This window comes from Astatotilapia calliptera, chromosome 8 (genome assembly GCF_964374335.1).
Source record: "Astatotilapia calliptera chromosome 8, fAstCal68.1, whole genome shotgun sequence".
In the NCBI taxonomy this organism is placed as follows: domain Eukaryota; kingdom Metazoa; phylum Chordata; class Actinopteri; order Cichliformes; family Cichlidae; genus Astatotilapia; species Astatotilapia calliptera.
Genome location: NC_137429.1, coordinates 15,275,001 through 15,288,777, shown reverse-complemented (window position 1 = coordinate 15,288,777; position 13,777 = coordinate 15,275,001). Strand labels below are relative to the sequence as shown.

General features: G+C 40.2%; 2 protein-coding genes across 11 annotated transcripts in view; both read right to left on the bottom strand.

Moving 5' to 3' along the window:
• LOC113019373 (MAGUK p55 subfamily member 3-like) overlaps nt 1–2,818 on the bottom strand; it is a 28,403-nt gene extending 25,585 nt beyond the window's left edge. For 8 of the 10 annotated variants that reach the window (XM_080305492.1, XM_080305493.1, XM_080305494.1 and 5 more), the window contains exon 1: nt 2,554–2,818. The gene's annotated coding sequence lies outside the window, so the exon portion shown is untranslated. The remainder of the gene's footprint in view (nt 1–2,553) is intronic. The other 2 variants (XM_080305497.1, XM_080305496.1) reach the window with 2 other exon arrangements.
• Nucleotides 2,819–4,248: 1,430 nt separating this feature from the next.
• Nucleotides 4,249–13,777, bottom strand: part of lrp2b (low density lipoprotein receptor-related protein 2b) — a 47,121-nt gene continuing 37,592 nt past the window's right edge. The window contains exons 64-81 of the mRNA XM_080305491.1: nt 13,305–13,433; nt 11,605–11,736; nt 11,372–11,497; nt 10,765–10,908; nt 10,357–10,522; nt 10,071–10,199; nt 9,316–9,536; nt 9,038–9,220; nt 8,569–8,688; nt 7,271–7,358; nt 7,047–7,111; nt 6,760–6,922; nt 6,054–6,117; nt 5,797–5,928; nt 5,390–5,479; nt 5,149–5,205; nt 4,964–5,011; nt 4,249–4,590 (exon numbers count right to left, since the gene is read on the bottom strand). Coding sequence (XP_080161617.1) covers nt 4,579–4,590; nt 4,964–5,011; nt 5,149–5,205; nt 5,390–5,479; nt 5,797–5,928; nt 6,054–6,117; nt 6,760–6,922; nt 7,047–7,111; nt 7,271–7,358; nt 8,569–8,688; nt 9,038–9,220; nt 9,316–9,536; nt 10,071–10,199; nt 10,357–10,522; nt 10,765–10,908; nt 11,372–11,497; nt 11,605–11,736; nt 13,305–13,433 — 2,069 coding nt within the window. The 3' untranslated portion in view covers nt 4,249–4,578. The remainder of the gene's footprint in view (nt 4,591–4,963; nt 5,012–5,148; nt 5,206–5,389; nt 5,480–5,796; nt 5,929–6,053; nt 6,118–6,759; nt 6,923–7,046; nt 7,112–7,270; nt 7,359–8,568; nt 8,689–9,037; nt 9,221–9,315; nt 9,537–10,070; nt 10,200–10,356; nt 10,523–10,764; nt 10,909–11,371; nt 11,498–11,604; nt 11,737–13,304; nt 13,434–13,777) is intronic.

Sequence of the window (13,777 nt, the reverse complement as noted above, 5' to 3'; positions counted from 1 at the left end):
ATCACAAACAAATTGCATGTAATTTCCAAGTTGACACATTCAATCACAGATTGATGTAATAGTAACTACATCTTATTGCCATTTTATCTCCCTAAAGTTGTTTTGAAAACACCTCCTGACTGGGAGCGGTCGCAGACCTGATTTCCATTTTCTAACACACCATTTGAAAGAGAGTGAGATTGGAAGTTCATTGCACAGAGTCAGAACAAATCATTGTTTACCCCGACTGTAGCAGATACTAAACTATCAAACATTGAATACAAATGTTTTCCAAAATGTCAATGTTTAGCTTGTGAGTTTTGTCCAACCACACCAGTTGAGTCCTTGCTCATCTGATTTGTATTTACATGGATGGTTCACGCTGCTACTGAACTAAAACACCAGAACAACCTCCAGCTGAGTAGTGGAGTTACTTCATTATGCTGCCATTGTGCTAGGAGAGCTTAACCTCATGTCTCTGTCCTCTCCACTCACACACAAACATGTATGCATGCCACCTGCTTGCCAGAATCATTTGCCATTGGATGGGTCTCGAGAGAGCTGGTGGAGGGGGTGAGGTCACCAGTACACTGCTGATGCCATCTGCCCACCCCTCTGTGTGTGGGCAGCCCATCCACCACCTACAACACCACACACACACACACACACACACACACACACACACACACGGCTGACCTGACATGTCTGGATTCGACAGATTTCATTCCAATATCCATTTGAGGAAAACAAGTTCCCCGCTGTACATTTTGAAAAAAAATCTCATAACTCCCAACAGCAACAACTAAACCGTCTCTAATGGTTGCTTTAAAGTGGATAAACAGTATTATAGTTCTGCATTCCTAAAAAGGTTAATTCACACTATAAAAATGCTTTATTTTGCCCCATATCGATTTGTAGAATGTAAATGCAGTCTGGGATTCCTTATTCCCTTCCTAACTACACAACTAACCTCGAAATCTAGTTTAGATTTTACTTGTGCTGGTACAGGAAAAAAAAGTGAAGATGCTGGAAACAAAATAAAACGTAGTGTAGAAAAGGTCAGCGGCCAGACGGCTCTTAATAGGCTTATGAGAAGAACATCACCTCAAAACACCTTCAACACGCCCACTCTGAGACGCAGCAGGATCAAGGATCAGGCTGTCCTGCCCTCGCAGCAACAGGAGAGCAAATCTGGCTCCTCGCCCGAGCAGGGAAGCCCAACACTTGACACTTTAGCAGTTTCAACAGCAGAGTGGGTGCTGGGAGCAGCACAGGACCCCGATGATGTGGTTATTTGGTGGGGAGGCAAAAAGTCAGAGAGTTGCGACTGATGACTGAAGCATAATGATTTGTGTAAATGCAGTGGAATAGAAGGCTGTGAAAGGGGACACACATGAGCGGATTATAAGACAATAGGCCTCTGGGCACAAACATGCAAAAAGCCCTCCATAACAGCCACCACAACCTACACACCACCTGAAAAGGCCCGTTTGTGATCCCTTTGGGTCTCCTTTTTGTATTGTGGTAATTTTACAGCCTGTCACTGTATTCATCTTTTCCCCCTCTCTGTGGTCGTTGCATATGCGGAAAAGGTTTAGGCAAGTCACACCTCTTTGGCCTCGATTTGTGTAAGTTTCGCTCATTTTTGTTCATTTTGTGGCCTTTTTGCATAACATTGTGTCACTTTGTAGTCTTGTGTAGTCATTCACTTCAAACAGCTCAGGCTTAAGGGACCCAAGGGATCATCCTGTTCAGTAATCCTTCCATGGGGACACCAAGTGCAGCATGTACGCCTACAACATTTTTATTTTATTTTATTTTTTTTAAAAAGGTAGCCTTACCAATAAATTCAGGTCTTTCATATTAAAAAATGATTTTTTTTTTTTTACCTGAAGGAATGGCAACATCGCTGTAAACAGAAAAAGAAATCATTTAAGCCCCTACATGGATTTCATAAACTGATGCGCAGTTTCCCCCCTTCAGTCCTTGTTTACCAAAACCACCATCTATGACTCCGACCTTCATTAAGTCTCCTGGTGCTTCGGCTTGTCCCGAAAGCCAATAAAGGCACGCAATAGATTCTGTCCTGCCCTGCAGCAAAGCGTGACCAGACCACGCATAAAGGCTGAGGTCACCAATCACACCGAGCCGTCGCGTCCCGTTTTTAATTAAATCAAATTTGAGAAAAATAAACTAATAAATAAATCTGGGAGGTGATTTAGTCTGAAGAGAGACTGGAAGCACTTCAGGCCACTTTCCTCTAAAAGCGGAGCGGTCAATCAATGACAGGTGATACACACCCCTCATTAACATGCGGTACAGCCAGGCAATCCACATGGTGTTACTCAGACATGTGCTTGCAAAGCTCTTTTTTTTTTTAACAAAAAAACAAAAAAACCAAAGAAAGAAACCCAAACAAACACGAGTTTCACTGAGCTTTTGGCACTAAACGCGCTAAGGTTTTAATGATGGTTAACGCAGAGAGTTGTATAAACCATCCCTGGAGCTACAGATGTCTGTGTCGCTCCACACGCGCGCAGAGGTAAGTCAGTCCACATTAGAAAACATTCTTACCTGCTTGAGGCTCCTCACAGCCTCAGCGTGCACAGCTCCCCTCCTTCTATCTCGACAGCGCTTATAATACCAGCCTGCCCCGCTTTCCTGTTTCCCTCTTGCTCCCTCTCTCTGTATTTCTCTCTGCTCACTCCGTCTCCAGCTGACTGGCACACATTTGCTTTTATTTCTCTGCTACACCCAATATATCGCTCAGTGAGCCTCCCCTTCCCCCTCTGTCAGTCAGTTTGCTCTCATCAGCCCTCTTTTCTTCTCTCTCTCTCTCTGCTGCCTTCAGGTGATCCTGGTAAACGCTAAACTCCACCGCTATTCGCAAAGACTCAAACGCTGAGCTACTAATTTGACGTGTCTATGAGGGGATTCACCCACCTGTACGCGCCCTAAGCCACTCTGATCAATAAATCTGAGGTCTGTGATCATTAATGTAGCCAGACTTTATTGTGTGTGTGTGTGTGTGTGTGTGTGTGTGTGTGTGTGTGTGTGTGTGTGTGTGTGTGTGTGTGTGTGTGTGTGTGTGTGTGTTTTTAAAGTGGTCTTGAGTATTAGTTCTCCAGGCTTTTCAAATATTTTTTCAAAGGTTTTCTTTTGACATTAATTGCTTTTTTCACTAATTTTCAGTCTAGTTCTTGTACTCGACCACTCTCAGAGGGATATTTTTGTTATTTGTTAAGACACTTAACACAGAACTATGAATCATGCCAGTGTAAAAAAGCTGGCATATATATATATATATGTATGTGTATATATATATATATGTATGTATATATATGTATATATATATGTATGTATATATATGTATGTATATATATATGTGTATATATATGTATATGTATATGTGTATATATATGTATATGTATATATATGTGTGTATATGTATATATATGTGTGTGTATATGTATATATATATGTGTATATGTATATATATATATGTATATGTATATATATATATTTTTTTTCACCTCAGTCCAACAGGAAAAACAGACAAAATCAACAAACTCCCTTTTAAATGGTTTTTGTTTCAATTTTACACACCAACTTCTTTCTTGCTATTTACCACAAGTGGGTTTATTATTTCTGACAGCCCATGAAGGCAGCACTGTTTGCACACATGCTGTTAGCTGCATGCCCCTTTGGTTTGCCCCTCCATCCATAGCTATTCATCCCCTCCCTCTGTGCCTCCGTCTCTCACTGAGCAGTACAGACTACACACTTTGGCTGACTCTGGCAGATGCCTTGTGGGGAATCAGTATTATGAAAACAGGGATTGTGAATCATCACAAACACACTGGTCACAGCTCTCTGTTCGTACCTCCCCATTGTGCTTTCTCTGTTCTCCACTCTTTCTGCCCACTTGTTTTCCCCTCTCTTTCACTTTTCTTTTGTCCCAGTGCTCATGTGGCCGGCCTAGTTGTTGCAAGCTCATAGACCTTGATGTGTTCAGACACTCATGACAGTGGGGCAGAAGACGAGCAGAGTTATCACAGTTGCTCTGTCATCACTCTCAAAACTGTCTCTTTGATTAAAGAGATGACAAAGCGTTTCATCCTGGTTCACTGGGCCAGATACAGTAGCTGGGAAACGGAGTTCTGTTGGAGATGAGGGAGCGGATAACACCAGCGGGATCCTCCTGTGATATAATTGCCAGAGAAAAGCATACTGTGCATCCAGAATGGAGCGAGTACTGAAAACACACACTGATGATAATGGCAGTTTTATTACATAACTTTCTCACAATTTACAAAAAGAAATACAAACTTTTAATTATTAATATAATATAAGTTTTTACTGAGTTTCTTAAAAATCATTGAACAAGTTTCTTATCAGTTATATTAAATCATGTTTATAATAGTGCTTTTTTATTTATTTATTTTTTTACACAAATAGCTACCATGAATTTAAAGCCGGTTAGTTTTTGACTTTCTCTGATTTGTTGAGTTTGTTGAAACGGTGCCGCTGTTTTACAGAAGAAAGTGAGGGTTTTAGTCCTGAAACAAGGTCCAGTCTAGTCTCAGAATCGGTAATGTGTTACGGGTCCTCCTGGAAGATCAAAATGATTATTTTAAATGGAGAAATTACATTTCAAGTACCCAAATTTTTAATCACAATTTTTAATCACAGAAACAACAGCAACAAAAAAAAAAAACAACCCGTAATGTCTGTTATTTAGACTGCAGCTTTTTAATTGAAGCATAAACATACAGCTCACTAAAGCCCGTTTACCATTAGTACCTACTCGGATCAAGTTGACTTGGATCGACTGGTTTTCCATTACAGTATTATAGCTCCCACTAAGTACTAAAGGTGATGCAGTGTCCTGGGTTTGTGTGCTATCCTGTCTAATCTCTCTCAACTGTCCCATCAAATAAAAGCTAAAATGCCCACATTCACCCTTTGTGCATCCTGTGCTCACCGTGTATGCAGGGTTTTGGAAAGATGCAGAACTCTCATCTCCATTTGGCTGAAACATATGCAAAGGATTTTTTTTTTAAAAGCAGGCCCATGTGTATGCAGATGATTGCAGATTCAGATCCCGTCATTATTTGCTTTCAGCTTCTAATGCTTGAATACTATTCTGACATCTGTCTTTGTGGATACCTGCGTGCTCGAAACAGCTGGTACGCCAGAGCCATATGCTGGGATCCCAAAATCCTCCTAAAAAATGCAAGAAGTAGAAGAAGTTTAGAGATTTAAATAAACAAATAAATGATCACCACATAATAAAACAAATAAGACTATCAGAGCGAGATTTGAAAGCAATTTTTGTAAGGGTTCAATGTGTTACGACTCGCTCAAATGAAACTAATCTGCGAAGATTTGTGATGAATGTGATGGCAACCTCGATGGAAACTTCAGGCTTGGAATCACTTCCTATGCGTTCAATCACAGCTTGAGCCTCTTTCCCATATAAGGGATTCTCAACAAACTCCTGAGGGAGGAAAAAAATAGGGTCATGAGACAGAGCTCATCAAAATATAAATCCCACCAGATCACAGAGCAGTGTTTTAATACAAGAATATGATGCTGAGGAAAGGTACTTTACTTTTTTCATGCAGTTACGTAACACAATAAACAGCACATACAAGATTTGCACTACGTTTATATTAAAGCCTTGAAATGTAATTTATACACAAAGTCTGAGCACAAGAGCATAATTCATAGGGGAATTGTTAGACGCAGACATGAAATAAAAAGGAATAGAGAGGAATCAAAGTCCACAGGAGAGCAGTGTTGTTGTTTACTCACCTCATTTGTTGCCATAGGAGCGGAGGTGGCTTTAGGCAAGTTGTTGGAGGGTAGCGGTTCTCCACCTTCATACGCTGGGTTCTCAAAATTCTTCCCTGATGTCTCCACCGTGAATACGGACGTACAGGGGACCTGACATCACACAGCACACATTAGCGTTATGGATCACCATAGACAGGATAAGAAAGTATAATCTGTATTAAATCTCACAAAGCATTTTTAAACAGTTAACGAATATATTTTGTTTTGCTACTGACCGCCTCTCCATTCTGCAGGCCTTCATTGTCTTCTCTTTTCATGCCATTTTGGGTTGAACCATTCCTGCAAAGTATTATTATTTGGATGTAAATATCATACTAGCATATTCTGATAATGCTCTGTCAACAACCTTTAAATACAATGAATGGATCTGCTTTTATATTCATTTTTATTCAGAGTGCTATTGAATATTGAATAAAAATGTTAAAATATATCAAAATGAAATATGAATTCTTATTCTTATTATTTTAATATTTGTAATAAAATTTTGTAAAAAAAAAGTGCGTATTTATCATTGTTGTGATTTTACTGTTTATTTACTTTCCCATTTGATTTTAAGTTTACTTATGAATTTCTTCATTATTAAATCTCATTGTTAGACCATCACGCAGTGTAAGGTTTGTGGAACTGGTGCTCAAAATTAACAGTACCGGTAATTACCAAATATATTTTTTAATGTTTTTGTAACAGTTAATCCAACAGTATGCACAAGTTCTGATTAAAATGATACTAAAATAGGTTTTGTTTTTATCTGTGAATTTTCAATTGTATTGTTTCTCCCCACCAAAAAGCAGAAAAAAATTATAAACCATATTATTATTTTTGTCAGATTAGAGGGTTTTTTTTACTTTCATTCCTGAACACAAAACCAGTTTTAGTGTTTGAATGTTACACTTCATTAATTTCTGACTTTTCCGATCTTACCTGAAGTTTGGAAAATTAGCCATTGATGGCATACTGGGCATTTTGGGCATGCTTGGCAAGTTGTTCCGCAAACTCTCGGCCAGATTCGACTTCTTCTTGGCAGCATAGACCAGAGCAACCAGCAGAGCCACAACCGCCACCGTTACCCCGATGGCTATTCCAACTGCCAGGGAGGGACAGAGGCAGGCAAGCAGGCAAGAAGTGACGTATGAAGAAGCTCGTTAGAATTAGAAGGACATTTTTATTTTGTTATTATCTTATTTTTCTTTAATTAAAATCGAACATACCTGATGATGCAATCACATGGAACACGCTTATCTCGCAGAAATCTCCTTTCCATTCTGAAGGACATCTGTACAAAAAGCAAACCACTAACATAACAGTTCCAACACTGCCAATGGTTTAACTTTATCTCACTGACATTACATTAACACCAGCATTAACACAGCAATTTAATCCAATGTTTTATTTTGACAGCTGGCAGGGAAAAAAAAAGGAAAGACAATCTTACATGCAGAGAGCCTTGTTGTCATCAAAGTAGCAGGTGCCTCCGTTTTGACACTGGCAGGGAGGCGGCATGGTGGGTGGTGGATCAAACCCTGAACAATCATAACATTGAGAGGTTTTTACTGTGCTATGGCAGGAAAACAATCATTACTGAGACATCAGTACTGACGATACGGTGTAGCTTAATTTAGTCACTTTATTTAGTTATTTATGTAACACTAATTCAAAAAACAGGCCCTTCAAGGTGCTTTATATTGTAAGGTAAAGACTACAATATTAGAAAGAAGCCCCAAGCCACAATCCCTTCTAAGCAAACACTTGGTGACAGTGGGAAGAAACTACAAGCAGAACCAGGCAGAACAGTGGCCTTTATCCTTTCTCCCATTTACTGTTGGTCTCTCACACCTGCTCAAAATTTCAGTTCATGTAACACTAATATAAAAATTCAATTCAAATCAAATTTATTTATACAGTGCTGAATCACAACAACACTCACATCAAGGCTCTTTATATTGTAAGGTGGACTCTACAATAATACATACAAAGAAAACCCAACAAGGATACGACCTCCTATGAGCAAGCACTTTGGCAACGGTGGGAAGGAAAAACTCCCTTTTAACAGGAAGTGAGAAGGAAGACAGGATAAAAGACATGCTGTGGAAGGACGTGTTACAGTAATGTCACAAAATAAAAGTCTGAATACATTTACAGTAAAAATGTCACATCAATATGGTGAAATAATATTATCCTCACTATTAGCTACCAGCTGATGTGAACCCCAGCAGAAATTGGCTGATCTGCTGCGAATGAGGTTGAGCTCGACAGTTAACACTGCCCTTGATTTTATGACAGTACACATGTTTACTAAATCTATTTAATCTATTCTATTTAGTCCCACCAGCTTCACTGAACTCTGTGTTAATTTGATGCTGTGTAGATAACAGTGAAAGTGATAAAAGGTTGTCAATATTGCTGCAGGAAAGATCACAGAATAAAAAAAACAAACAACTGATGATGAATTGATGCATTAATACTTCTAATCCTTTTCTACTTAATTTGAGCAGTCTAAGAACTCAGTCATCCAATCACACAAGTTCTTTTTCCTATGCCTAAGAACTTTTAACTCAGGACTCAGTGCCTTGCCCTATGATACTTCGACAAAAAAAGGCAGGAGTCTTACCGCCAACCTTCCGACTGACAGATGATCTGTCTCTTGAGCTGCTGGCACTCCCAGCTAAGACATGATGCCTACTATTTTATTAAAAAGGACAGAGGAAATTAAAAAAAAACTCCTCTTCTCACCTGCATCACATTCAGTTTTACTGCCTGGGATGAAGCTGGTGCCCTCGGGGCAGGCACAGCTGTACCCTCCCGGTCGGAGCAAACACAGGTGGCTGCAGGTTCCCTTGCATGGATTCTTCACTGCAAAAACAAATAAATAACATATATTTCATGTTTCATCATCATCACCATCATTGTCCAGGCAATCTCCTCTCTTTACAGTTGTGGCTAATAGAATAATAATGTGTTCCTCTGTTAATCATGGTTGCCTTCTTCCACTTTCCTGCACATTACTGCTAATGCTGAACACACAAAAAAACATAAAAGAGCTCTTCTGGGTCAAAGCACTCAATGTTCATGACGTTTAATGGACTATTAACGTAATATCACACAGAAATAAAATGGATACAAATGAAGAGGCTTTGCACACTGTAAACAAACAAACCCTGCATGCACAATTTGTGGACATGTGAGAGAGTGTGCAGCTTACTGGCTATGGTGTTGTATCTCTGCTGCTGGTACACAGAGACCTGGGTGAGCCAGGGTCCAGCAGTCAGCAGCTTGATCTTGTCACCCTGGCCAAACTTGTCCTGTCGAAACACCTCGCCCTTTTCCTGAGTGCTCCAGTAAACATGGTCTTCGAATACACTCACACTGAAGGGGTTCCTTACATCTGGGAGAGATGCAGAAATGTTTGAATAGTTTTACTCAGCTCCAGTAACAGCAACCGTTTGGAATATGAACGATGGATTAGGAAATTAGGATCACCTATGTACACGGCCGTTTTACGCTGCTCTCCTGATGGCAGAATAGACTCTATGCGGCTCTCCTTGGAGTCTGACCAGTAGATTCTGTCATTGTTGGTGAAGTCGACTGACAAGCCAGTGGGCCACCCAAGACCATCAGACACAAGAACTTTTCTCTCCTGACCATCAAGCCAGGAACACTCAATTTTGGCTGTGGTCCCACGATCTGCCCAGTACAGCATCCTGCAGCAACATGACGGACATGAAATAACGGCTCATTAAGACCGTTTCATTGAGATTTCCCAGGACAGCTACAAATTCTGAAACTACAAGTATTTTGAAAATCTTGGCCAACACTGATACTGATGCAGGGTTTCTAACCAGTCCCCCTATGCTAAGTTGACCCTCCACCTCGGCATGTTCAGCTGATATCTCTGCTTATGTCCACAAATACAAAATCACAGTCATCTTGGCAAACACAGAAGTCCTGTGATGTTTCATATTTGTACAGTCTTCATATGTTGCTCTTGAAGGTATATCATTGAATCACTAATAACATCTAATATGGGCCAGTGCAAACTGGGTTCTGGCATAAAAGATACTGTCGTTATTTAGCGTGTAAGAGGTGAGAACTCTGTGATTTTATGTGACTCTGTTGTATATGCACTGACTCATGTGTGTTTCTGGGAGCTCCTCTCTTATGTTTTTGTGCTTGATATATAAATTAACAGACTGTGTGCCTGTGTTTAGAAAATCTAAACACAGGTGCAATCTTACCCCAGTCGTGGGTTCACAGCCACAGCAGATGGGTGACCCAGGTCAGTCTTGACAAGGTGCTTCCTGTAGCGTCCATCCAAGAAGGCCACTTCTAACCTCTGCAGCTTGGAGTCTGCCCAGTAAAGGTTTCTTAAAAAAGGAACAAAATTATCAGAGAGCTGAAAAACATTCTGGTGCTTTATGGGCAAACCCCCTAAAACTTTAATGTAAATAAAATATATTTTAATAAATTTGGATTAGGATTAAGGCATTAGAGCACTGAACTACTGTAATCAGGTAAACTCACCTGGCGACCCAATCCACAGCGATGCCGTCTGGGCTGGTGATGTATTTGACGCCGAGATCAACAGCAGCACCGATGTTATTACTGCCATCGTCCACTGATGGTATGTATGCTCTCTTTATGGCGCCTGGCATAGCGTCTTTACCAGCAACAGTGAAATACACCATACCTGACAAAACACATTTGTTGTTGGTGTAATTTGTGTGCACCCAGGTGTACTATGTGGTTTTTATAGTAGGTAGTCTTAATTATGGTCAAACTATCAATACCAATGCTAATACTGACCTGAATACCAACACAAGTTGTCTTTATAGGTCAAAAGTATTGATATCATCAATACTGGCACTTTATTTACTTGGTATCAGATCGATAGTATCACACAGCACTGATGTTAATCAATGGATATCTTACTGAATCCTGTGTTGTTGTGGTCCCAGTCGTAGTCCAGAGCCATGATGTGCTCCTGTTCTTCGATGAAGTCATGGTAGCCCTCTGTCTGCAGGTTGAACCTCCGGATACGAATGTTCTCCGGTAGAAGCAGCATGGGAGCTGCTCCTGTTGGACACACACATACATGTTTACATGTTTTTGTCACTGAAAAATATAAAAACCAATCAAAAGTGTATTCTTATTGTTTAAAGACATTTCATTAAGGTGCACAGGCTGGTCTCTGAGGTCTTTAAGAGTTTCTAAGAGTCTCTCCACCAATAAAATAATCAGTATGGCCTGCATCTACTTGTCTTTTTATAAAATATACATTGTAAAATATATGAAATGTATAAATGATGTAGGTAGTTTTTAACAGCAATAGAAACAACAGTTATTACTTACAACAGCATTCTTGCTGTTTCAAATCTAGCAAGAGAAAAGGCATGCCTGCTAACTAGACCCACCATTAAATCATTGATGAATCTGTTTTTCACACTTAGATGAGAAAGAAGACTGTAATGAGGCCAAAAATATATTTCAGTAGCTGTGAAGTCTTCTCAGCTCCAAAGAAAACCCAGCGGTTTCTTACCCACAGCCTCGCACATTTTGCCATTGCCCACTTTCCTGTAGCCGGGGGCACACTCACAGTCGTAGCTGCCTTTGGTGTTCTTACAGACCTGAGGACAGGTGCTGTACACCTCGCACTCATTGATGTCTGAAAAAAATCACCAGCCAGGATCAGAAGGAGTGTGAGTTTTACCCAACAGATATTTAACTAGACATGTATATTTATCATAAACATGTATGTATGAGTGTGTGTACCCAGGCAGGTGTAGGTGCTGTCTGGGTCCACTGTGTATCCGGGCCTGCAGGAGCAGATGAAGCCTGTGCCATCGAGGTTCGTGCACTCATGCTGGCACAGATTCTCGTCACAGTTGCGATCGAGGCCAAAATCTGGAGGACAGACAACGTGCAAAAAACAGCTTTTGAGCCACACGCAAGAGCTACTTATAGGCTTAGTTTACACAGGCAGATTAATTCAGATATAACCCAGTAATCTGGTTAAATGTATTCACCATCACTGAACATATGTGTAAGCACCTCGATAGAAGCAGATGTTTTTACAGTTTACTGGCTGGGAGCACTGCTAGGAAGAAAGACATCAGCTCAGAGTAGGAACTGCTGCTGCCCGTCAATCTAAAAAAAGCACTAAAAGAGCTAAACAGTTGCCAGTGTTTTAAAAGGGTGACATCCTAGGAAATTCACCCCAAGGTCAGACTTTGCAGTGCTCAGAGAAACTACAAAAGAACCCAAGAGGTTCCTCTCAGACTTTCCAGGCCTCAGTTAACACGTTAAATATTAAAGTTCATGACAGCACAATTAGAAACAGACTGAACAAGTATGTCTTCTATGGAAGTGCCCGAAAAACAGTCTCCTCTACAAAAAGGACATTGCAAGTTTGCAAAGTTACAACTGAATAAACTACAAGATTTCAGGAACAATGTCCTTTTGACATACAAGATGTTTTTCCATGGACAAACAAACACAGCATATCAGCTGTTAAACACGGTGGTGGAGAGGTCATGATCTGGGCTCATTTTGCAGCCACACAACCTGGGCATGTTGCAGTCATTGAGCCACAAACTCCTCTGTCTGACAGATAAAGCTTGGCTGAAATTGGGTTGTGTAACAGGACAATGATATGAAGCAAATCTACAACAGAATGGCTGAAAAAGAAAAGACTCCAAAGTCCAGCCAGTTTGACATCCTGTGGTGGGACCTTAAGATAGCTGTGCATCAACAAATGCCCACAAACCTCAATGAAGGGAAGCAATGTTGTAACGAAGAGTGGGACAAAATTCCACAGTGGCGTGAAAGACTAATAAACTCATACAGAAAATGATTACTATTGCTGATAAAAGTGGGTCTAAAAGCTGTTAAATGATGGCCTTTAGTTCTTACTGCTTCTTTAGCTTAACCTTTGCTAAATAAATAATGAGACCATGTCATGTTGATGTTCATGTCTGGTTATGTTTAAGTTATTTTAGGACCCAGTAAAGACCAGATGATTTTTATTATGTCCTGGGTGGCAAATTTCATTAGAATATTGAAGTAATTATCTATATTTGTGCTGTGCAAAAATCTCATTAATTTGACAACAGTTATAATACTGTTATCCTATAATTCTCTCTGATTATGAGAATATATCTCCTCTTTCTGTAGAAGAGCACATAATCTCAATTATGTAATATTTTACATAGATCCATGCCATATTTCCTACTGATTGCACAATACATTTGTTTTTGTTTTGGTCAATATAATGCTTGGATTCGTTTTTCTGCCTGAACCAAAACACCGTAAATCTTTTATTAAAGCTCCGTGAAAACACCATCATCACTCGTCCTAAAGGATTCATGCTGTTTTTTCCCAGGAACATTTAATTCCAGCCATTGAGTTAAAGTGAAAAGACGATGCTGTCCTCCTGCCAGGAAGCTGAAGAAGTCTTTTGTTGTGGCACTTACTGCAGCCCATTTCGTCTGTGCGGTCTCCACAGTTGTCATTGTGGTCACACACATATTGCAGGGGCACGCAGTGTCCGTTGGTGCATTTAAACTCCTCCAGTGTGCAGGGGGCCAGTGTGGGCTCGCGGCCTGTGAAGGACACAGTCGAGATGAATCATCAGCACAAGTATTCAGAAATGGTTGAGTGGGTATACAGCCCACCTCTGAAAGCGTCACCTCCACTTATCTAAGATTAAATTCAGAGCTTTTTCTAGAAGCTCTTTACTTCTAAATTTTCAAACACAACTCCCACTAGATTAAAGCGTAAACATGCTTTCGTGATGCACATATACGCCTTTCACTCATGCTTGTGTATCACAGAATTGCACATCTTTACTGTCTCCTGCCAACAAACAAGTGGATTTAGATGAGCAAGCCAATGTCCACCTCTGCTCTGAACCAAACTATTTAATCTCCTCTCAAAATAATTTGCT